At 40.0% G+C, this 25663-nt stretch overlaps 2 protein-coding genes across 13 annotated transcripts in view; one reads left to right on the top strand and one right to left on the bottom strand.

The window, feature by feature from the left end:
• Positions 1-45: 45 nt before the first annotated feature.
• kiaa1328 (KIAA1328 ortholog) lies at positions 46-16183 on the top strand. Of its 3 annotated transcripts, none has more exons than XM_036001991.1 (12): positions 46-162; positions 1068-1103; positions 1217-1494; positions 1674-1774; positions 2504-2619; positions 8123-8247; positions 9328-9686; positions 9812-10030; positions 10279-10374; positions 10607-10698; positions 10994-11102; positions 11426-11806. In XM_036001991.1, exons 1-12 carry the CDS (start codon positions 108-110, stop codon positions 11472-11474), a joined length of 1635 nt encoding a protein of 544 aa, XP_035857884.1. In that variant the 5' UTR covers positions 46-107; the 3' UTR covers positions 11475-11806. The 3 variants fall into 3 exon arrangements, with proteins under 3 accessions (XP_035857884.1, XP_035857882.1, XP_035857883.1); XM_036001989.1 differs by lacking the exon at positions 11426-11806 and adding an exon at positions 15768-16183 and having other exon boundaries at positions 47-162; XM_036001990.1 differs by lacking the exons at positions 1068-1103; positions 11426-11806 and adding an exon at positions 15768-16183 and having other exon boundaries at positions 63-162.
• Positions 16184-16493: 310 nt separating this feature from the next.
• Positions 16494-25663, bottom strand: part of celf4 (CUGBP, Elav-like family member 4) — an 86279-nt gene continuing 77109 nt past the window's right edge. For 6 of the 10 annotated variants that reach the window (XM_031277293.2, XM_031277299.2, XM_031277321.2 and 3 more), the window contains 3 exons: positions 24907-25050; positions 23574-23768; positions 16494-21450 (listed from right to left, as the gene is read on the bottom strand). In XM_031277293.2, coding sequence (XP_031133153.1) covers positions 23641-23768; positions 24907-25050 — 272 coding nt within the window. In that variant the 3' untranslated portion in view covers positions 16494-21450; positions 23574-23640. The remainder of the gene's footprint in view (positions 21451-23573; positions 23769-24906; positions 25051-25663) is intronic. The other 4 variants (XM_031277312.2, XM_036002153.1, XM_031277337.2 and 1 more) reach the window with 1 other exon arrangement.

Here is a 25663-nt window from a genome sequence, read left to right as displayed (position 1 = left end):
CGCCTTCCTAAAACATAGCCAATTGGCTGCTCAGTTGAAAGAGAAAGGCGGGACTACAATTCCTTAGCAACGCTTGGCTCCCTGGGAGTGGTGGCGGTTGTTTCAACATGGCGGCAGCGGCAACAAAAAGTGGAAATTCGGGGATATTTTGGATGAATGGTGGTAGGCTTACTTTTACTAAACTACACTAGCTTCCCTGTCCACTATCCATTCGTACATAATCTTATATTAGTTTATACAAGTTTTCGAAAGAGTCTACCAGATGTTACTTCTGTGTCAATGCTGGAAAGTTATTTCGGAGGAAGTGAGGCAGCTAACGTAGCTAAACGTTAGTTAACGTTAGCGATTAACAGTTATAGCTAACTATACGTGTAGCTAGTTCATTAGCTACATGTTAACTTAACATTATCTCTTTCAAGTTACGTTACCATTACCTATTTTATATAGAAACTCGTCGATTAACGCTAAAGTATTAATGCTCACTGTCATTACCAATCAACCCTGTCAGGTTTGCTATTGCTACTGAGCTCAAAATTGTACAAGGACCACCTGCTGCAACGTTAGATACCGAGCTTTTGTTTTGTTTAATACGCGATCTGATAACTGTTTGCCCCATGTAGCTAGCTAACTGTCCCAAAATAGGATTATTGAATTATTGATTCGACAGAAAGCACATGCTTTAACAAACTTCCATTACATTTCACTGAACGTTAACTTAAAGCTGTTCTAGGCACTTTATTTTTGGCGTCATTGGGCAACAATTCCTTAATAATATTTCAGCATATTGTAATTCAAGTGGGCTGAAAATAAAACTGGATTTCTGCACCTCCTCTTGGCTCTGTTTTCAGGCTTTATAAAATCTAGCCCTTGGCAGGAGACTTGTCAATCACAGGTCATTTCAGAGAGAGAGAGATCCTATTGGTTGTTCAGTGCATGCGTTGGCCTTGACAAAAAGGGGAGAGGGAGAGCTGCAGGATGAGGTCTCACTGTACTTCAAATTCTGGCGTTTTTTTTCTCTACCCACTGCAGCTTTAAATGCCTAACTTCTCTTGGCCTTGTTCACACAGTGTCAGATGAAGAACAGCCTTTGGTGTTTGTTCCTGGTGAGTTTCAATTCATTTTTGGGGACAATTTCTGAACACAGTATGAGATAATTCTATGTAGCTCATGTACACATGGCATCCTCTTCTTCTGTCTTCCCACAAACTTTTTTTAGGATTAGAAGGAGAGGGGAAGACTCCGACCCCTTTTAGTTTGAGATCAGGCAGCAGCACCAGCACATCCAGTAAAAGAGGTACCAAGATGCGAACCAGACGTAGCTCTGATTGCAAGAATGAGACCACACTAAGGAAAGTTGTCAAGAAACAGGGCTCCTCACAAAGTGAGCGCTCTGGGGTTTATACCAAGGAAAACGTGTCCGTCCATCCCAGTGCTACTGTAGCTACAGAGCACACTGTTTCTCCAGCTTTGGGTACTTTTATCTCCTCGACACAGGTAAACCATTGTTTTGTGAAGAGTATTTTTCTCTTCCCTCCATGCATATAAGATGAAATTTTGGAAGATGGAATATGGATAATCTAAATACTTTTAGAAAACAAGGAAGGACGTTGACAGAATTTCATTATAATTTCTGATAATTATCTTCTTATACTTACTAACCATTCTTTGCACAGGTAATCTCTGAGACCAGCAGAGCTAAGAGCCAGGTCTGTTTGAAGGACCTCTGTCCTGAAGATAAGCGCCGGATTGCAAACCTCATCGAAGAACTTGCCAGGTAGCCAGCAGTATATGCCGCTGAACTCTATCGGCCCGACCGATATATCAGCCGGCCGATATTAGGCATTTTCCAAACTATCGGTATCGGCATTTATAATGGCCGATAAATTAATATTTAATATGTATTTATTTAAAAAATAAAATAAAAACGGACGAAACACCCTTCAACCATGTTATGAGTGTTGGCGTTGCATAGTTTGTCCACCAGAGTTGGCAACACTCTTTGATTTTTTTGTTTGTTTGTTATTGTGTTTTTGTTCAAAGGACTTTAAGTTTCATATCTTAAGTTTGTATTTTTATACATTTTATTTATCAGAACTTTAATATATTTTGATGTTCCTCTGTTCTGTTGAGACAATAAAACAACCTATTATTTTTAAACTGCATTATCATATTATTTTAGGGAGGACTCATAAATAACTACAAATAACTAATGTTAGGGAAAGCTGTTTATGTTTTGTTAAGCGTTGCTGGATTTTGTTTTTAAATATATATCGGCCGATATCGGGATATTGGATTTTTAAATCGCCAAATATTTGTATCGCTATCGGCCTTAAAAATCCTTTATCGGTCGGGCTCTAATATGAATGTTTGAGTGGAACAATATGAAGTGGTACCTGATTGAAATGTTTAATTTTGTACTTCTGTAGCCTTTCATCCCTTGTAACTCTTGGAATGTGTAATGTAGACCACCGATGCTTTAACACTGTTATTTCATGTTCTCCAGAGTGAGCGAGGAGAAAGAAGAGTCAGTGCAGCGTCTGAAAGATGAACAGGAAAATTTTGAGTCCAAGATCCAGAAGCTGGAGCAACAGAACGTGATCATAGTACAGGAAAGGGAGAGTATCCTTTCAAAATACTGAACCAAACCAATGTGTTTAATGGTGTAAAATATGCTTTGTGGTGTGTTGATTGCTGTTTTGAGTGCGTATGTAGTGTCTGCACTGGATCAGCTACTGCAAAATGTGGTGAACTGTTATGAGGAAACCAGAGGTCCCTCAATAATTCCAGGGTACAATAGTTTTATCAATTTTGTAAAATTGGTAAACTAGATGTTTTTATAACGTATGCTACAACTCCATGATAAGATGCACTTACCAACCTGTTTTAAAATTGCATTGATAGTGCTACAGTAGAGTATGGTGGTGCAGTTCCCGTATTCCATTCTTCAAAAAACTCCCTGGAGAAAACATATTGTTTAACCTGAATGTCTTCATGTGGTGCAAAAAGATGTAACATTAAACACACCCCAAGTGATTTCACTGAGTATCCCAACTTTAGTCTGGATCAACGGAAGCACAATTCCAGGATAAAGCCTGAGCCACAGGCTTTGCCCCTCACCTTCAGTTTTCTGTGTGAAATCCCTTCGCTACGCGAAACAACAACAAACTTCGAGCTAGCAAGCTTTACACTGAAAATGAGAAGTTTTAAAGAAAATGTGAATCGTGCAATAAGGCAGGCCTGCTTGTTTTTTTCAGGGAATGATTGTAAAGATTTACAAAGAATATGTTTACAGTTTACTTTATTACTGGGACATTTTTGGGACCGATTGGTAGGATTGCTGTGGATGAAGTACACACGGCGATAGACTGGTTAGTGCAAATTACGTTTAACCATGTATCCATGTTCACCAAAACAAGTTACTTCCCGAGACTATTTTGCATTGGCCCCGTCGCTGCGTCCAGAGCTTAGCGCTGCCGAAGACAATTGTGATTGGTTTAAAGAAATGGCAGCAACCCAGAGCTTTTTTTCTCCTATCCTAGAATGTAGAAATGTACCTGTGGTGTAGCCAGACCTTACTCCACAGCGCTGTGGAGACAGGTCTAGTAAAGCGAGACTACCTACAGTTGTATGTAAAATCATCCGCTGTAGTTTATGGTTGGAATAAAAATTTGGTACCAGTTCTCCATGGCACGCAGGTATCCCTAGGATGTACTTAAAGTTCTTCAAATGATATATTGAAGGCAGATGGTTCCATTGTTTATTGTGCTGTTCCATTAGGTAGTCTGCAGGGGGCAGTGTTGTCTTAGGGAAGACCATGTACATTCTTTGGCCAATACCCTATGATTTGATACAAAAGACAGAGAAATAGAGCAGATTCATTTGAATGATTTGATTCCTGCTGCAGATGTATTTTGCAAGTGCTTGTAGCTTATCCGCTGTTGTGTACAGAATCAATTTCAAGGTTGGAGCCATGGCCCCGAACCATCTAAATCATCTTATCACCCAAAGATGAATTTTACTGAGAAGACTACAGTGTATGCATTCTCCACCATGTGTTTTTGTAACCTTCTCTGAATGTTGAACATTAGCTGTACAATATCTCTCAGTTCCTTCTGACAAAATGAGATCAGGTGGGTCACCGGCTGATTCTTGATTGTCTGATGATTGATTGATGAGGTTAGTGCTAGAGTTAGAGCGATAGTTATGCTGTTTATTGCACCCCACAATCCACCTACTGTCTTCACAACTATTCCACTGGCCAGCAGTCAATTTAGGTTAAAAACACTGCGAAATATGAAGAGTAATTGACCCCGCTGGTAAATTGCACAATTGGCAACGGTGGTGGGGAAAATTAGGAATGCACAACTCAATTAAAGGCACTTTGGCTCGGAGACTTGGCATTTACGCCAAACTTCTAAACTCCATTAAAAAGGTATTTGAGAGGAAAAAGTGTTTCTATCCAAGCACCTCAGGGGGGATAACAAAGTCTTTTAAAGTGTGTGCAGGAGTCATGAAGGCTCTTCGCAGGCAGAAGGTTCTGGCACTTCTCTGAAAGGTTAAGGAGACACCAAAGGCAAACACACTGAATGAGAGTCTTCTAATTCCATTACGCCTCAGCTTATCTTATCTAACCAAGATTCAGAGTTGTCAGGGGTATAAAGAATGTAGGGCTATACCTTAGCCCCAAGCCCTCTAGGATGAGAGGGAAAAAGTCCCCTTGATATTTAGGGTGTTCAGCTGACATTTGGAACTGACTAGCACACAGGACTGAATTTGTGTTTCAGATAGGAAGGATGCCTTTTGTACTTCAAGGCATGTTGGCATTGGTAGAAGTCAAGGTGGGGTTACTAACATGGTGCACAGTTCTACTTGTTGTATCCAGAACAAGGCACAGCAGGTGCTACAGCTAATGCCATTTATTGAGTTGAAACAATTGGAAGGAATCCTGAGGCCATGGAGAGAGGGGAACAACAGCGCTGTTAGAACATGTCATTGAAAAATGCTTCATGTTGTGATAGAGGATAACCAGAGATAATTCAGTTGTTACCTGACATTTAGAATGTGGAAATCTGGTTTTATCAAGTGTGCTTTTTGTGAAAAGCGTGCATTAGAAGAGATGCAAAATTGGAGATTTTTTTTTAGCTCTTTGTTTTTTGTGTGCAGATAAAGCGCCTAATATTCCTTGTTGTCAGCTCTGTGGGTATTGTCATGATCTGGTCTGGGTGTTTAGTATTTTATCAATATTGTAGGAAAGAGTGGGGTGATTCCATGTGCTGTGTAAGGTGCACACTATTTATTAGATAAATATGGTAAATGCTTTGATTTTGACTGGTTGAATTAAGAACATTTTTGGGAGCCCTCCATTCTGCAGAGCTAAATAGTACGGAAGTCTATATCCACAAAGAGGTTGTTGGACAATTAACACACTGAACTGCTGTCATTTGAAGCTAAAGTTTAGCCTTGTAAACAAATAATTGGTGCCTTTGTGTAAGGTTTATATTATTGTTGACTGAATACATTTACATGCTTAATTGAATATAATAAAATCAAATTGAACCAATCATGGGCTTAATGTGAAATGAATAATGCATTGACTCTTTGCTAAAAGAATCAAATCGAGTTGTTGGCACACTTTTACAATGTATTGTATGGATTTTTGGCTTTGTGAATTGTGGGCTTGTAGGTGTGCAGTTGACATATTCCATAGCCACAAGATAATTTCTACAGATATGGTGTAATGACTCAGCAAAATGCAACTTAGTCTGTGCCTACAAAACTGGTTTTACATTTTCATGGCAATGGAGATGGCTAAGAAGAGTTGTAATGTATTGGGACTGGTTTTCTGTATGTTTGCTCTCAGAATTTTAAAGGCTTATTCAAATGAATTGTTAGCTGACATTATGTAGTGGTTTATTGTGTCACTTGCACTCATGTCTTTTCTCCAGATTCAGTAGTATTAAAGCAGTTATGTAAACTGTCTTCTTCTATTAATTCCCCGTCATTGCTTCCTTACACACACATTCATACACATCAGTCTCCGCCCCCGTTTCTCTCCCATTCCTGCTCAGGCTCAATCTATTTGGCACAGTGTACTAAAGCAGGCTTTAAAATATTCCCCCTCCTGTGCAAATTTGTTCCACCTTGAAGTGGATTTCATTATTTTATTTGAGCCTCGGCCTGACAGGGAAGTGAATCATTCTGACAGGCCCCGTCTGAAGCCTCTTCAGCCCAAGCCCTTGATTCTGAGTATTTTTGGAGCAAGGGGGAGGAGTAAGTCATTGTTGGCACTTTGCAGCTCTGATGTTAACTCAGGGCTTGCCGAGTGCTTGGCCCCCATTGGCTGATGTCCAAGGCTGTGGAGGAAGTGTGTTTAGTGTGGTAACGGGTAGAGAGGTGGAATCTTATCAGTGTTGCTCCACTCGGCTCAGATTACCTAGCGCTTGCTGTCCAGTGACTGCGTCAGCCTGTCAACACATTCACACACGTTGCCTTCATTTATGGCATTGGGACGCTATGATGCTGCAGTCCTGTTGGTACTACACTACAGCACAGATTGACTTTATGTGTATTATGGTTAGTGAGTCCCCACCATATCCAATTTATATGCTAGTGTACAGTACTATATATTTGTGTCTATTGGAAAACATTTGTTTTAGGCATGAGAAATCATGTGGAAATAGTGTTTTATGCGAATCTGTTGAAATATGAGCAGTATGCATTTTTCGACTTCACACACAACTCTCTATCTTGGACTGAGGTGAGGTGGAGCTGTATAAGCATATTCAGTATCTCCCTTTCAAGACCCTTATACATGCTGCATAAGTAGACCTACCAGCCCAGGTTTACATGATGTGATGTCCTTGTGATGTCCTCAAGCTTTCCATATAGAACTACTTCCATGGACATTATCAGTGCAGCGGTAGAGGAGCCTTAGTTAGATGGAGGGTTCAATCAAAGTGTTTCCTCACATTTTCCTAATGTTTATGGAAGCCGCTGCATTGCATTTGTCTGGTGTCTGGTCCTCAATTCAAAGCTGTCCCCGCTCTCTTCTCTTTCGCTCTGTTTCATTTCCACAGCCTGATTGAAGTCTTCTAACAACCAAAGTATTTTCTAATGGAGTGTTCCGCCAACTATTCCTTCAATAAGACTCTACTTTGAACTTTGATTTTCTCTTAAAATGGAGGTTTTTTTTTCAAACGGATGCTGAGAAACTCATCAGCTGGAGGAGCATGGCCACCATCATAAAAAGATATGGCCTGGAGGAACACACTTAAAGGTCAGCTTGGGCTGGAGTGTGTGTAGTACTTCCTTTATGTAGTTTGTAGTGTTTGTGTGTGGGCTGTATACAGTGCAGGTGGGGAATTTGTGCTCTCATTTCTGGCTTTGTTTGTGTGTGCACTAGTAGGTGAGAGTCAGACCGAGGTTGATTATTGAATGTGTGTCTGTGTGTAGTCTCTACATTCTCGTGCTCATTATCTTTATATGTGCTGGTGTGGTGTGGTGCTGCCACTGTCATTAGTGGGCTCCTGAGGCGCAGCAGTAGTTCTGCTCCAGATTAGTTTTCTTGTGTCTGCCAGCACTCTGTCTGGCAGATAGCCTGGCGCGGCACTGCCCAGCTCAGCTCATCACAGCTTGGCCCGACCCAGATGGAGAAAGCTCTGTGCCACAACAACAACTTTGATTTTGCTGGCCTCTTCCCCCTCTCTGTTTTCAACTTGCTGTTCTTTCTACTTTTCTGGTCCAATCTTTAATTGATTGCAGAAACAAGGGTTTAATTCAGATTGTCAATATATATATCAAGCATCTATCTTTTTTTCCATTTAATTTGCATTGGATAACTTTTTCCTTACCAAAATGGCTGTTGTGCAGTTACCTTCTCAGTAAAGCCACACAGTGACTTCACTTTTAGTCATGTAGGTGTGACTTATTTCTGATTGTTCTCATTTTTACTACTATTTTATTAGTAATTCCTATTTCCTGAAAATGTTTAAGCCTGACAGACTACTTTTTTTGTCAGCTGAATCCAGGGGATCCAGATTTTAAAGTTTTACGTTAAAGGTTCTGTTTGTTTTGTTCAGTTTCCTGGTATTGTTTGTTAGTTACTTAACCCGTCGTCCTCCAGGCCTGCAGCAGCAGTATAGAGAGTGCCAGGAGCTGCTTGGGCTCTACCAACAATACCTTTCTCAGCAACAGGCGAAACTTAACCAATCCATCGCCCAGCTCAGCCAGGCACCAGCCCATAGCAAGGTAAAGTATGGGATAGAGTGGGTGTGTGGTAGGTTGTAAATATGTATTGTAGCGAGTGCATCATGCAGTGTAAGATAATGGGCCTGCTCCTATGTGATCCGTCAGGCACAAAAACATCTAGTGGTAACACATGCAACCGCACACATTGTCCAATGGTTAAATGCCATAACAATGCATAACAAAGCACCATAGAAGACCACTATAGTCACTGGTTCAAAATGAAAACACTACAACATAGTGAAAACTCTCTCAAGGTGACACTTCAGAAGCGGAGACGCCTCTCTGGCTTCAGCCCCTGTAAGAATAGATGCCTTTGCCAACCTCATTGTCCCATGGTGGCTCTGAATAATGTGTGTTTGCCTGCTCTATGACCCTCAACAAATTAGTCACAGTCTCTTCCCCAGTCAACTGTAAGATGGGCTTTCCTCCTTATGTTTATCTCATAATGTTCCTGACCTTGGCTTACCTGCCGGTTATGCTCAGTTGGAGATTGTCCTCTTAATCTTGTGGCTACTGTCCAGTTTCAAGTTTTGAAGGATAATTTGCATTTGCGCTGTTATAAACCCAGCCCTACCCTAACACTAGTCTCTATTCAGCTTCATAATGAAAGCAGCACATTCTCAGTGCAGCAGCAGCAGCTTGAGTCGTCCGTCAGTGTCTACACAGGATGTGTTCAGGCACAGTACTTCTGTGTATGTCACCCGCTTGTTGGCAGCACTCGGAGCCCAATATACAATCACCGTAGTTACGAGTGTAAAGTAAAAGAAAGTAGACTTTAAGACAAAAAAAAAATGCTTCAGGTCACGGTAACCCACACAAAATGCTAGTGATTTGTGAGCTCTTGTGGAACAGCTCTCGCAAGCACATGGGGGAATGCTTATACTGCACGTGTAACATGAGCAAATTACTGTAGGTTGGTTAGTGACTCCTTATACAATATTGATAAATTTTGGTCTGTAGCCCAGCTCTACATTAGGGCTTTATAGAGTAGTCGTTTTTGGCTGAAATACTCTATCAATTTTCCAGAGGCTTCCTAACTTGGCCGAAATGCATTAATTGTCCTCTTTGTTCTCTGTCCAGGTGCTCCGCAGCGAGGAAGTCCCCAGCAGAACATCTACCAGCAGAGCTAATGGCTCTCTCTTTGATGGCTCATACCTCAGCCTTGCGGCTACCCCAGCACAACAGCCTCAAGTGCACAGAAGTGGTGGTGGAGGAAGAGCAATACATACCCATAGCAACCATGTCTCTCTATCCTGTGTTAGTGAGTTCAGTCCAACTGATGGGCCGATCAAACAGCATAGGATTCAGAAAAGGGAGTGCAGGGAGCCACACTCACAGTCCCACCACAGATGTGAGCACTACCAAGGCAGTGGTCAAGACAGTGACTCTTGTCTAGAGAATGGCCACCATGACAACTTTAACCAGCATGAGTGTAAAAGGTCTGTCTGTCTGCATGATTACATTAGTTTTCTCTATTTTTTTTATCAAATTGTGCATTCTATCAAGACAAAAAACAAGAAGAATGTCAGGATATTAAGCCAATTAAATGTTTATTTACACACAGACTCCACAGTGGGAGTGCCATTGGCTCAGAGGCCAAGGAAGCTCTGACCAGGCCTCTGTTGGGCCACGAGGACTGGGAGGAAAAGAGGCACCACCTGCTGCTGCAGAAGATGCAGTTGGAGATGGAGAGAGAGAGGCTGCAGGCACGGCTGGCTGAGCAGGAGGAGAGGCTCAATAGACAGAATCAGCAGCTACGTCAGTCGCGTCTCGATTACAGCAGGTAGAATACAGAAGCCAAAGAGAAATAAACCGTATCTGGTAACATTGCTAGCTAGTTAACATTTGGAGGCACAAGTTGATGGTTACTTTAGGCAGTTAGTCGCTAGATAGGTAGTTACGTCTATCTGAGAAGTAACTGCCGATCCATGTTTAATCTCTTTTTTGTGTGTCCTTGTACTTCAGTTTCTGTCATTGCAGACGGGCAAAACCTCAGGCCATTTTTGTTTTCTTCTCCTATATTCTTGTTAGGTTTCAACAAGGTACTCAATCTGATCTCAGCAGCTCAAACACTAGAAAAGGAGATCCACAGCCGGAGGGTCCCTCCCACCAAGATTCACCCCCCAGGTAAACCAAGACAGGAAGTCAGACACTCAAACTGCAACTTCTTTAGACAGACACACACACACACACAGACAAAAACACACACACACACACACACACACACACACACACACACACACACACACACACACACACACTCTCACACTCACACTCACACTCACACTCACACTCGCTCTCACTCACTCAAGTCACCAGCACGAAAGCCAACTGAATATATTGTGTCTGTGGTCTACAGTGTGTGTGAAGATGCAAAGGTACATCCTGCAGGACAGAGCATGAATGGAAAACGCTCCCAAACTGTACCCACTCTTCTGGACAATGGCAATGGTAAGTATGTATTTCCAATCAACCAGAATAATGTGCTTACTGGACAACACACAGAGGACCATCTTGGCTTACAAATTACATTATACTATATACATAACATATTATACTCAGGTTGATTTTTAAAAAAATAGTATTTATTTTAGTAGAGTCAGATGCATGGATAGCTTAGATAAAGAAACGTATATCATCATGGTAAGTTTTTTTTTTTTTTTTTTTAAATTGTCTTGCCTGCGTTGCTCTCAGCCTTGCTGCTTTTGGTTCTAATACAGCACTCCTAACTTGCATCTTTCAACAGAGGCCTTAGAGAGGTCTAGAAAGGACATGGCCACATCTCCTGCTAAGTCCCCTGCAAGGCTGAGTAAGCCCACCTCAGTGGCTGTGATCCAAAAGACCCCTGAGGCCAGGTAACACATCTTTACTGGACATCAATTAAGCGTTAAATAAAGATTTGCCATGTATTCTAAAGGTTTTTAGGTAAGTGAAGCATTATTTATTATGCTGGATAAGCAGTGGACTATAGCAAACATGGAAGTATTGGCTAACCTATTAGAATTATTTCTCAGAAGAACAGCCTGTGTGGTTAAATTCAACGGAACCAACATGCTCATTGAACGACAATGGAAAACAGCACAGAGAACTTGAAGGATTCAGACACAAAATCTTTGTTCTGTGCTAGTTTGAAATTCTGATTAGGGCTTCAGGACTAACAAGGGTTTCTCTACCACAGGGAAGTCTGCGTGAGGCACACTACTCCTGTCTTGTGGGGGACATTGTGAAGATTATTTGTGGGCTGTCGGTAGGCTTGCCTCAGTAAGCGGTGTTTCTGGTGTTCGATGGTCGGGCATGCATCGACATGCCCACCACCCCCACTGTTGTTTTGTTTTTATAGAAATAAAACCAATTTAGTAAATCTTTGTGTATCAGCGCCCCATCGGTATTTCGAAATCGAAATTTCCTCACCGTGGCATCCCTAGCAGGGTGCAGTATTTTATTTGTTTTCTCTGACCTCTTAAGGCAATTGATGGGTTTTCCTCTAGTTGTGAATAAATATTAACAATAATGAAAAGCATAAATATGAAATTTGAATCCAGAAGCTTTTCCTGGGCATGCAGTTGCTGCAGGCTAAATGATGTCTTTTTTTTTTTTAGCTTTGCTAACTTTTAGAGCTGTGAGAGGCTAAATGAAGCTTTTTACTGGGCTAGCTAGCACTGTGGCCAGCCTGTCAGGAGACATGCTGCGTTCCATTAGTCGGCCTAGCAGGGACCCTGCAGCAGGTGTAATTGAACAGACTTCTGGATGCACACATGGCCCTCCCTTCTCTCTCTGCCACAGTAATGAGACAGAGAAAGCAAGAGTGAGGGAGAGATGTTAAAAGTGTGTTTGAGGGTGAGTGAGGGGTGAGGGCATTGGATAAAGTGAGAAATGGGAAGCGAGGAAAGTAAGAGCAGGTTCAGATTGTTCGAAATGGAAATGGTGAGAAAGACGTAAGAAGGGAGAGGAGTTTAGAAGACAGGGATGAATCACTGAGCATCAGACTTTCCTAAAAAGGAAAGGACATTCATTACCTTTTTTCCTACACCCTTTACACGGAATGGTAATAAACCTGACATTAGCTGTGTGTGTGTGTGTGTGTGTGTGTGTGTGTGTGTGTGTGTGTGTGTGTGTGTGTGTGTGTGCACATCAGTTACTGAGAAGCAATTTGTAATAGTGGTGATAAAGACCTTTTCCTAAAGTTGATTTTCTCAGGCATAATGCCAGTTTTCCTATCAAAAAATTGGTGGTTAATAGGAAATACAGTAACTGTGAGACAGCCCCCCCCCTCCTTGTCCTAAAGTAACTCTTAAACAAAGCAGTGCATGGTCCAAGTTGAACTGTGAGCTCCAGCAGTTCTCCATTAATTCCAGCAGCGGACCCAGGGTATCAAATCTTATTACCATCCATTTACACCTCCAAAGCCTATTAAAAGTGTTGGACTCTTCGCTACACACAGTGGTGTTGTTTTTTACAACCAGTAATAAGGAAGATTGCCTCTCCGATGCCTTTTGTGGTTTTCTAGCAACATGTTTTTTTCATGTGTATCTCTTTAAAATAGTTGTAATGATTTGGTAATCCACTGATTTGGATTACACATATTTCTTTTTCTTAGCGGATGTCAAAAAAAATCTCTGCCAAAAATAGTTGTAAAATATAAACTAAATAAATTGTTCAGAAAAACGAGCTACATGTTATTTTTGTTGCTTTTTATTTCATCAGCATTGCATGCTATTATACAGTATAAGCTAAACTTGAGGAAAAACACTGCTGTTTTGTAAACAATACAAAAACACTGCTGTGATAGGCTAGTAAGCAAGATTAAATAGTAAAGAAGTCTATTCAACTGTAAGATTTTGGCATTCTTTAACCCCCCCCTTGTGGCCATGTAATCTTAAACAATTCAATCTTGATGTGCAAATTTTAAAACAAAGCTGGAGTTAACATTTAGTGACCTTCTTAATCCTTTCATGAATCCTGTGCTAGTTAGTAATGAGACATCTCCAGCGCACCCCGCCCATCTCATCTCCATCCTTCCTGCCATTGCCCGCCTGCTATTGATTGGTTGGGAAATTGACATGCGGGGATATACGCAGTGGCCATTATAGGTTTTTTATCTTACTGTTTGGACTGCAAATGAAAAGGGGCGCCGGGGCGAGACGGCTATCTTTAATGAAAGAGAGGAGCCAAATAAGCAGTAAAAGTTACGAGTGGAAAGGAGGTGGTGGGGAGCATAGGCACAGGAGTTTTGTGGACATTTTATCTGGCCTGACAGACCTAGAAAAGAGACGAGCAGTATTGGTGCGCTGGGAGAATGAAGCCCAAAGGTTTTTATTACACTAAGAAAGGTACAGTTGTAGATTAGATTAGATTAGATTCAACTTTATTGTCATTGTGCAGAGTACAAGTACAAAGACAACGAAATGCAGTACCATTGTAGTGCAGAAACAGTAACATTATACGAGTAGGGAGAATAAGTGTATGTGCAGGATGAATAGTATGAAGAGCAGTAGAATATGGCTATGTATATGTGTAGTTACAGTATGTACATTTGTAAATAAATATGTGTTTAAAGGACAAAGGAAATAAAGTATTTGAAAGCAGAATGCTTAACCACTGTTTTAGAGTAGTTATGATAAGACATTTTTGAATTTTACATACAGGCTCAGATACAAAGAATTCCATTTGTCATTAAAGAGTCTGTGTAGTATCAATAAAATATCAGAATCAACTTTCTGCAGATATGGTGTACTCCCCAAGGCGTTCTACTGACGGGCACAGAAGATTTAAGTTTTTAACAGGACTTGGCCAAATGTCTCTAGATGCTATCAAAATGACCCAACATCCCATCTGATTTTTACAATGACAGAAACTTATGTTCCTGCTACTCTACCCATGCAATGTTCTGTATGCACGTAGCAGTAAAATAGATTTGCCTGGACTTCTTTGGGGGATATCAATATCGAGCAGCAATTCACCTCGCACAAACTGGAGCCAAGAAATGAACTTCTTTGTTGCACTGTAAACCCCTCTGAAAATCTATTGGCATTCTTTGGCCTCATGCAATCTCTGTGCCACCTCCTCCTCTCACCCCACCCACTACCATTCCCCCCATTCCTGCCCAAACTGTACCCCCTACCCCCCGCACTCCCCTTGTTATAGATTGTGACCGCCGGTAAGTGATGCATTATTCATTACAGACATGTCGTTTGTTGATGGATGGCTGTTTGAGAGCCCTGTCCGTTAAATAAATCAACAAATAAAAATGCAAATTCTCACATTTCCAGAGAAGGAACCCAGCCAAAGACCCTCCCCCACATTCCCCGTCTGCCTTCCTCTCTATCCACAAAGCTGCGCTCACCCTCACTTATGCTCTCTCTCGCTCGCTCCTTTGCTGTTGACAGACTGGAGACCAAATGAGGAAGACAGATTTACTTACTTGAGCTTCAGTCTCTTTTTTCATCGGTTATCATTCCTCAGTCGACCTACCCCTCATTCACTTTCTCTCCCTCACACTCAAACGTGAATACATTAGTTCATGTTGCCAAAGCAAAATATAGCCTTTTAAAGCTTTCCAGCGACTGGTGTGTGCTGCCTCAAGTTAGTGGGAAAACACGACATATCAAGGTCTATGGTTACGTGTGGAGGAACACAAATGTGCCTTGATTGGATGTTCCACCAGTGTGTCTGTCTGCTGACCACCCACATGCATATCAACAAGTACAGGTGCCAAAGATCGCCCTTACCTGGGAGAGCTGTGTGCGGAGCTGGGCGATGCAAATCGATGCAGCTTTAAACGAGCAGAGAATTATGTTAGCAACATCAGTGAAGCGTGCTCTAAAGAATTCATGTTTTGTATCTGGAATGGCGTTGTTCGACTGTGTATACACTGAATAATGTATCAAGCCAGCCAGACTGAGGGATTGAATCTCTATTAGCTTAATCTTCCCCGTTTTGGTTTATTTATTTCTCTGCACATTCCCTCATTTCTATTCCAGGGGAGAAAGCACCAGGGTTTTCTCCCTCTTTTTGTCTCGCACCTGCAAGAAAGTGTGTTTTTCTGCTGGGACGCCCCAGTGGTTTTGACTTGTTAGCGTTGCTTGTTAAGGTTCAGTAGACACTTCAGAAAGAAACATTTTGTTAACACGTCGAAGAGATTTGCTTTCATATGGTCTGTGTTAACAAGTGAAAGGTGAATGACAAATATTTTGGTACAAGCATTGGGCTCCACGTAGACTTTGGCCTTGTGCATGTCTGGTGTTGGTCCATTGGCTCTGCTTCACATTGTCCTTAGCATTGAGGACACATACTGTAAGTGTCGATCTTTGTGTGCCTTGCTATGTTACAATCAAACAGCACAAGCATACTTATTAACAACATTGCCTGTCTACGGGGTTCCTCTGGGTTCTGTATTATAAAGGTAGGCAGTGCCAATTCAACCTTTTTAAGGCTAAGGTTAAAATGTGTGGAAAAAGAAACAATTGAATTAACTGAATGAAACAAGAAAAGCCTCCCAAAATTGTACTTATTTTTTTCAGGTTGGACTTTTCTGTTGTTGAGTTATTGGATGTCTTTAGTCCTGTCTCTGCACCTGAGCTCAGCAAGCAGTCCACTCGAAGACCCAAAACATCGCAACGTAGGCCGGGCCTCTCTGCCCCCAAACCAGTGGGCAGAATCCTGCTTCCTGCTGCTGGGTCTTATCCTCAGAGTACCCAGCAGGACCTAGAAGAAAGCCAAATACTGGAGGATATTTTCTTCATTTGCTGACGAGAAGGAAATGGGTCCAGTCACTTGTCACTTTTTTATTTTTTATTTTATATATATATATATATATATATATATATATACACACCACATTTCGTTTTCAGTTGACATTCTAAATCAGAATGATCATGATGTTGTAGATTGTACTTTTGTTATACTGTGGTTTTAATACAAATAAACATATTTATTCAGAATTGGTTATGCTTCTAGTTTGCAGGAAAACCGTTTACCACTGAGCTACGTCAGTTATTTCTGAAGACATTGCCAGCATTAATGCAGATTTAGTCTATATCCACGGCGTCTGGCGTCTGGCAAAGAGAGACTAATGCAAACTTAACTGCATGATACACAATTGTACATTGATAATCTTTTCAGATAAACTGGACAACAGGCGGATGGACCAAACTATCACCTACTTCTTGGAGAGAATAATGGGGAAGTTTGTGTGGCTAGTCTCGTATTCATAAGTTAATCAGTAATTATGACATGACACAAGACACTTTATTCTAGACTGTGCTTTATTATTGGGCTAAGCTGAGACGCATCATTCATTTAAAATTACAAAAAAAGAGTTCAGGGGACCAGAGAATGGTGCAGTCTGGAGAGACAGGGACGGGAGCCTAAAGCGCACTGCCCAATCAGAAGCTTAGCTCATCAGGAACCCGGCAAAGCTTAATATGCAACATTCATTTCCCCACCCTCCATATGTGCTGAAATTGGGAAATAGATTTCCAGAATACTTTGAAAACCATGAGGGAAAATGTGATTCTAGCAACAGTACTGAGCTTTAGAAATAAAAACACTAACAGCACTGAAAACAATGATAGCAACTCAATTGTTTTTGATGAGATAGTGCAGGTTTCATTGAATTTTGCTCTTGGTAGAACACATCAGTTGAACAAGATCAGAGCTCTGTCAAACAATACAAAGCAAGATTGGATAAACAGGATAAGGAGAATAAAGTTTTAGAAATCCAAACTGGCGTTTTATGCAGGCAGTTAATCAGTGATCAGACATTAGCTCCTTACATATTAGCAGCAACATATAGTGACCTCAAGGCATATCTTATGTTGTGATTACATATCTGACTGAACAGTTGGTTTATGAAGGAGTGATTATCTAGGAATTGTCCCTTTTTTCACTTTGATTTAAGGTTTCACAATATAAGCAAATGGTATTCAAAATGACAGACAAACCTCCAATTGGCATCTTTTTTTTTTTTAACAATCTTTTACCTAAGCTAACATTTTGGAACAGAACAATAGGATTTTATAATAACAAATATACATAAGGCTTTAGTAGTGTACTGCATTGTTTTGAATAGTTTTTCAGCAACAGGAAAATGTAAAATCAGTCTTTGAAGTTGTTAAATTCAGAGTTTGCCAATACTTCCAAGTAGTGTTATGTGATGTAATGATACAAAGTAGCACTGACAAGCAAATCGATCAGTGGCAATAAGAGCTCAGATCTTGAATCAAGCAGCACGAATAAATAAATACTTAAATACAAATAAATAAATAAAGACATAAATAAATGATTAAAAATATGTCTTTGACATCACTTGGTCAATAGGAGCATTTTTCCACATCATCAAAGAAGTGCTGAAGGCATGGTCCTGCAGATAGGAACAATGATCATCTGTGGACCACAACAGTGGCCCATGCATGTCATATAAAAACTATTTGGTCACATACCAACTCATAGAAAAATAATGCCATGAAAGCATGCATATTATCTCAGACATGACTTATAAATTAATATCTAAACAAATAGATAAGTGAATAGAACCCATCAAAGTATTTTTTTTTATAAAATAGGTCAATGTGTGTCAAAGCTCTAACTGAGGTCAATGCTCTCCCTGACTGTATTCTGGATAAATGCCTTGGTCAGGTCCTAGACTTTGTACTGTATCCTATTGACTATTTTTTTTTAATTATTTTTTTGTACCTGGTTTTATTGAGCATTATCATCTTTTCATTCGTATATTTTTTTTAAAGAATTAAAGTACTTTATCCAGTCCTTGTAGATAGAAGTAAAAGTCCTATAAAATATGCAAACCTATGTACAGAGGAAAACAGAGCAAAAAAGAAACAATGTACAGTATATTCATCGGTTTATGTATATATTTATATATATATATTTATATTCAAACTTCTGCTCTGTTTCTTGTTGTTTTTGAACCATGATACTTTGTTTTACTTTTCTTATGTAAACTTGCAGCTTCAAGTTGGAGCAAATGATGAAGAGGTGCTTGGCATTCTAGTTCCCGTGGTCGTTCTACTTCCCCTCCCTCATTTCACTCGACATTAAAACATGGGCTAGGTGAAAGACATGAGTGATTGCTCAAACAAACCATTAAAAAAAGCACAGGCCGCATCAACACCTTTTTCAATTTTCTCAGAGCAGCTAGGGGCAGTCGAAGAGGGCCACACAGTGTGGCGATCAGGGACACCAGACATGACATTTAGCTTCAGATGTTATTGTTAGCTCAAAGGCAGCTCAGGTGGATGTACAAGGCGTTTTTGTACCTAACCAACCACGGATACTGTCAGAGCAAAAAATGATCATGATGGTCATCTGGTTTGCACTGTACGCCACAGTCAGGCCATCGTTATGTGGCACGTACAAACAGTGGCGTCCTGGGATGTGTGGTGGCGTCTTTTAGCCTCGCAAGATTTGGAAGGTAAATGTTAAATTATTCAATCTGCTAAAAAGGTTAGACACAGACACTAGGGAAATGGCATAATGAGCAGTGTATAGGAAAAACTAGTAACAGCACCCAACAGGAAGCATTGTCTTCCAAAGTGTCATATAGCCTTATAAATATTCATATATATAAATATTCATTGAGTAATCTTCACCAGCTGAATATGTGTTGAATGCAGGGTCCAATAAATCCAAGTCTGTTGACCTTTTGCAGGTATATAGTAGGTGTCCATTCCATTTTTGTAGACTATTATGAGAAACTGTATGCTAAAGCAATATGAAACCAGCCTCAGTGATACAGCAGTTGTAATGGGTAAATGGCTTTTCACTCTTATTGCTTCATTTTACAGTTTCATTATGCTTTTATGTGTATATTTGACTGTATGAGGGCATATAACATAAGGCAATATAACATCTTCTAAAGGATATGCTTCATGTCAAGTATTACCAGCAGAGATCCACACAGTAACTGCTGGATGGGGGAAGTACATAAAACCTCCCTTATTCTGTTCAGTGGGAAGCCAGCTCTCTAATTTTAACATATTCATCACTATTACATCACCTTCATAACCATTTAAACCTAATGGCAGGTCCAATAAGCTCAACCACTTCTCATATTAAGCCACGTCATGTCAGTCGCAACCATGAACTTTACCCTAGTTTTGACTCCAACCAGTGGAACGTAGTCACAGATGCCCTGCACACAGCTCTGATAGTTAGTACCTGTGCTAACAGGTTACCTAATGCCCACTTTTATCTGAAGTGTAATCGCATGAGTCTACATTAGTTCTAAATGCATTCTGTTTGTCAAAGACATTGATGGACCAACAGTGGTCTGATATTTTGTTATATTGGACATGCACTGAAACTCTCTATGTGGCTGAGAAATGATATGGATCTGGCTGTAGTTTTGACATCATAATAGCGTGTTGGCTGCTTGCAGCAGTGTGTGTTTAATTATTTTTTTTTGTCTTTGTTTTCTGAGAGCACAGTGCTTGATGGCAGATTCTGCAGGTGACAAGGCACACCTTGACATGGTGACAGCCCATACGCTACATGCACTTTACTCAATGCAAAAGAGAGCAAGGGTTGTGAGACATATTCATTTTGGTTCAAGTTTCAAAGAGAAGTTTGTGTGTGTGTGTGTGTGTGTTTGTGTGTGTGTGTGTGTGTGTGTGTGTGTGTGTGTGTGTGTGTGTGAGTAAGCTCAAAAGATATGTTTGGAATAGAGTCGAAGATAATTGTCCTTTTCCTCTAAAATCATTTAGCCTGATTCTCTTAAAGCCTGCTACTGAGATGTGGCTTTTTGCATTTTCAGATAATATTTACACCATATGTGTTTTCTCACAAATGTATCTTTTAGCAGTATATTGTGTGTCAGCATATAGGTAATCAGAGATAGGAATGCCTGCAGTTTTGGGAGCTGCCAGATTTGCGATTCTTCCCAAGCAGAGCAATGTTTCAAACTCCAGCTAAAATCTACAAAAAATTACAGCTCAACATAGTCAGAAGCCGTTCTATATACAGACACACATATAAAATATGTGCATATAAATACATATATTTGTTTGTGATTAATATCTATTTATCCATATATACTGTATATATGAATACATTTGCTTGAATGCTTGTTATACATATATATGTACTGCAAATATAAACAAGTTCATATATTTCAAACGTTTCTGATGTTATTCTATCTATGAGGTTAGGATGTCAAGTTAAAAAAGATAAGGCTGTGATACGGAGCAGCCCCTCCCATGCACTCGCCATCCCTCCCAAGACAAAATGAGAAGAGAAAAAATAAACATTTTGAGTAATTGTAAACTAGCGAAGTGAGAGACCCCATTTGGTCATCTGAAATAGTTTTGCCTGTATTCAAAAAGCACATCAGCAATATATATGTATATATACATGTGTTGTATATATTCGAAATGTACACTTCCTTTAAGTGCAACTCCTCAACCAGTTAACACTGACTGAAAGAGATGCAGTGGTCCGAGTATATTAGAGCTACAAGTCCTCAGCAATACAAATGTTTGGTCTTTTGGTCCCTAAAACAACTAAGGAATGACAGGTAAGACTCCCTGGAGACCGTTGCTATGGCTCTCCTTGGCAACGGTATCCCCTGGAAACGGACAGGCACTCCGAGCTAAAGATGGCCATCCCAAATCGAAGCCAATTTGTGTCCTGAAAATATCACATTCCCTACTTAAGTTCTCTCTCCGAGAATTTCTTGTCCCTTTTTGTTTCAAGTCTTATAAATTGGTCTTCAAAAGTCAATTGCCCCAAACTCAAACCATCTTACAGAAAGATTTCCTACGGCAATCTTCTATTCAGTTTTTAAAAAGTTTTGTTCTTGTTGGACTTTTGACATCCGTATTCCCTTTAAGAGTTCAGTGGGGTTGGTCATTGTAAGTAGGTTTTGATAGAGTTTCTTTTACTTTTTTCCCCTCATTGTTCAAGTAAAAGTTTTTGTGGTCCAGAAAAGGTAGCTGTTATTCAAGCAGGGTTTTGTAGGGAAGGAGGTGTGTATATGTGTGCAGAAGAAAAAAAGGTCCTGGGGCTAACCAGGCTGGTACAAATTCTCTCTGAGTTCCAAAGTTTTAGTACATCCAAAAAGAGGTGTCCTTGACTCTGTCATCGCACTCTCTCTCCTCGGTTTCTGAAGCAGCCTCTGTGGTCCAGATGCTGAGTTTGCACTCAGTGGCGGGTAGCAAGAAGTCAACATATGATTCAGCTCAACAAAACCTGAAAAGCACAGAAGAAATAGATATTGTTTAAGTCAAGTAATATGTGGGAAAACAAAACCAATGTTGGTATTTCATGCTCATTTAAAAGTTGCAAAGCATATGATTTTAGGAATATTTTTTTAGCTGCACTAGCCACTAGCAACGTGGCTCAGGGATGGCAATAACCATCTGTCAGTTGGTCGGTCGGTCCACCAAACTGATATATCTTAACATCTACTGGATTACCATCAGATGGTTTGGACAAGGACATTCATGATACCCAGAGGATGAATCCTACCAACTTTGGGAATGACATGACTTTTCCATCAAAGTTATGGATGGATCGCAGTTTGGTTCAGATGTTCATGTCGCCCAAAGGGTTAATCCTAATCCTCATTTTTTTTTTATCCAGTTGTTCGTTGACTTGGGTCTGGACAATTCAAAGAGACAGCTTGTCCTCCTCCGCTTAAACAAACATTTATTCCATAAGAGAGATTACATTAGAAAGCTAAAGAAACGTTAATGGGGGAAATATTTGTCTTTAATTTAGTTTTTTGTTGTGACATTTTACATGTTTGCAGTTACTATGTTCTGTATGGTATATTCCTTATGTGTCCTCATTTACTGTTGATACTGTATTTGCATGCAGATGGAGCAGTGTAATATGGATTTACAGGGCACCTTCCTCTCTAAAGCATCTTTGCTGTTCTGTTATGGATAAACAAAGATACTTTTGCTGAGACAATGTTGAAAACAAATCAGTACTCACCCTGCAGTGAATTAATTTAGCGCCCTGGCAGTGTTATGTTGTGAAAAACAATTCAGTTTTAATTTTTTTATTTAAATCAAACCGTTTAATCCTGTTTTTGAAAGTTGACCCCTCATGTGTCATTAGAAGTTAAGTAATCCTCAAGCTTGCTGTCTGAATATGGACTCGTCAGTCTGATAACTCTGTGCCATAATAGTGCATTATTATTCTGTTTATAATAATAGTAAACCTGGGCATGCAAGTGCAAAAATGGCAATGTGCTTGTTCATCAGTTGACATTTCAAACAATGTAATAACTGTCAATCTCAGGCAAAAAGAAACGGAAATCGAAAGAGATGTTTTCTCCATCGTTCTGTTGAAAATGTTTTTTATCAAAAGTAATGGTGCCACATATTTTTGTGACACATTCATGTGAGATCGTGCTATTCTTCCTGCAGTGATTTGCCTCGGGACACCGTCTGGTATGGTTCAGTTAGTTTGTGAGTGGGTGATAAGTTGCCCTTGAATGAAGTCATCAGTGGTGAATGAACGACACAGCCTAAACTCTCCATCACACAGATGAAGGGAAGAGACAAAGAGGAACAGCACAATTACCCACCTGAGGGGTAATAAATGCCTCTCCCTTGGAAGCAATTCCTTCCCTGTGCAACACACTGAACCATTTACCAATTATCCTTTACCTACAGGGTAACATACAGGGTCACTTACTGTAAAGCTGTAGTACAAATAGAGGAGGCTTTATATAAGTAAATGCTCCTACAGCTTTGTTTGTTTCAACAAGCCATGAAAACGGACTGTAATAGTTATATCAGTTGCATGGCAGAGGGCATAGAGTTTCACATCATAGTGATAATAATAAACTAATATATTTAACAATCATCATAATATTAGTTTGTCATCAACCTGTGGAGATCACTGAAAGGCCTTGTATTTTTATGTTTTCTGCTTTTAACTCACACTCAGAAGTTTTGTCCTCAAATGTGTGGGGTGTTTCACCTATACATGTATAGCTGCCCATGAGAGAACTGGTAACAATACACTACAGTAAATCTTATCCAATAATGAGTCATAATGACGTAGGAGGAATTAACATTTTCAATTGTGCATTTGAACTACGAACAAAGGGGTAACACTTCATCACTATTCTTTACAAGCAATTTACAGATCATCAACTAGTTATTAGGCATCTGCAAATGCTTTATGGCATTTTTAAAAGGTTACTGAAACGACAGCAGGCAGTGCCATGAATGGGCTTGCCATTTGAGTATTTGTCAATATACGCAATGGTTGTTGTGCATGTACATGCATTCATTCAGCTAATCCCCTATCAAACTAAAGTGACAATAAATGTTTCAATGTAGTCGGTGTCTGACCTGTCTTTCCCTGTGTGCGACGGCTGCCCCGGCCGCCAGGGTGGCGGCGGCTGGCTGGGGCGGGTGGCTAGTAGGGGCGGTTGGCGTCCTTTGGCCTCTTCAGCTGCACCTTGAGTCTTTTCATGCCAATCTGGAAGCCGTTCATTGATTGGATGGCAGCTTGGGCACTACCTGGGTTGTCGAAGCTCACAAACCCTGGGGAAAGGCCATAAGAGAGAAAAAGAACGACGATGATGTGGTTAGATGAAGTGGCAAGGACGGTTTGGGGTTACAAAAGAATGGATAATGAAGATGAGTCCATAGATGAAGCAGTCTTTTACATGAATGCATAATTATAGAACTTTACAATAAGAATGAAATAATTGAATCTGTACATAAAACAATTAAAATCACACAATTGCAGTTATTAGCAATAATATAACACATACTATGACTATATAATACAGCACTTCATAAGCATGAATAAAGCTAGCATACAGTATGACAACAACAATAGATCACAATTATAACGAGCGAAGCATGCAACCAAAATCACAATATGAACTTGGTGATGGGATGTAAAACCAAAACATCAACGTGGTTGTGCTATTTTTGAGTTTCGGTTTTTAACTTCCACTGGAAAGTGAGAAAGCATCAAATTACAAATTAAACGCTGCATCTGAAAATTGCAACATGAATAATACAACATTAATGTTGTGTTGTATTAATGAGCAAAAGCTACTTTGCAAATAGGCTGCACCTGACGGACTCTCCATTAAATATTCTCCACAATCCATTTATAATTTGCCACATAATTATACGTTCGACTAAATTGTGCTGTCAGTGGCATAAAGTGAGACAGCAGTCTCTCTATCTTTGCATGCTAGAGCAACTGGTATATTCTTAGCATGCACTGCTTATGCTTACAGTAAGTTAGAGACTGAGAGGCAGCATTTGTGTTATGTAATAAAGTGCACAATGGCAATGCAACTGCGCAAATATGACATTAAAACAGAACTCACTTCTTTTGTGATCAGTTTGACTATTGATGTAAGTGTGGTAACAGACATATCACTGAAATATTTATCAAAATGAGAAATTAGTTGGTGCTTCAAAAGAAAACAGCCAGACAAAGTCATTCTCTATTCTTTCTTTTTTTTTCTTTTTTTTTTTAGTAACAACCAGCTTTTGCACAACTGTAGAGAAATTCTCCACTGTTTTGTTTTAATTTTTCAAGGGAGGTGGGTTGAGAGGTTAGGAAGGGGGTGTTGACTGCGGTAAGGAAGGTGATTAGTAAAAAAGAATAATCAGAATAAATAACCAATAATCTTTTGGTTTGTTCATTTTTACCCACCAAAGCATTTACTTTGGTTTGTCGCCCGATCCACAAACACTTTGGAGGAGATGACATTACCGAAAGGCAGGAACATCTGCATCAGCTCTCCATCCCCAAACTCCTGAGGGAGGTGGTAGATGAACAGGTTGCATCCCTCTGGTCCTGCACAGGAAACAGGGAGGGAGAGAGAGAGAGAGAGATAGATAGAGAGAGAAATGGGGAGAGAAAAAGGGAGATAAGGGGCAAAGGTCAGAGAAAGAGAGACAAGGAGAGGGAGAATCATTAAAGGTTGACCGCGGCAGGAGGAGACTTGATGATGAAGTCTGATGAAGGTGATGAAGTTAGATAGAGTAGGGTACTCTTAGTGAAGGGGTACTTAAAGGCCCTAAACAGCTAGTCAGCTTCTTACTGTGATTTTTGGTCAAGTAATTTCACAATATTTCTGTATTTCTGAGTTATTCTCACTGATTAGTTTAAGTAGTTGCACCAATCAGGATTTAGCAACATTTAAACATTTGATTAAACCACATTTAAGCCTAAACTATTAGTTGATTAATTGATTAGTCAATCATTAGAAAACTGACTAGCAACTATTTGATAATTAAAAGACAGACTTATATTGTACTATGTTGCAAATATTGTTTGAATGCTGTATCCAATAAAATATATGGATAATTAAATTTAAATTTAATCTTATGTGATAGTAAATTGAATATCTTTTGGTTTTGGACTGTTGGTTGGACAGAACAAGACCGTTTTATAAAATTTGCAACAT

Source organism: Sander lucioperca, chromosome 6 (assembly GCF_008315115.2).
Source record: "Sander lucioperca isolate FBNREF2018 chromosome 6, SLUC_FBN_1.2, whole genome shotgun sequence".
Classification (NCBI taxonomy): Eukaryota; Metazoa; Chordata; class Actinopteri; order Perciformes; family Percidae; genus Sander; species Sander lucioperca.
This window is presented reverse-complemented; position numbering and strand designations above follow the sequence as displayed.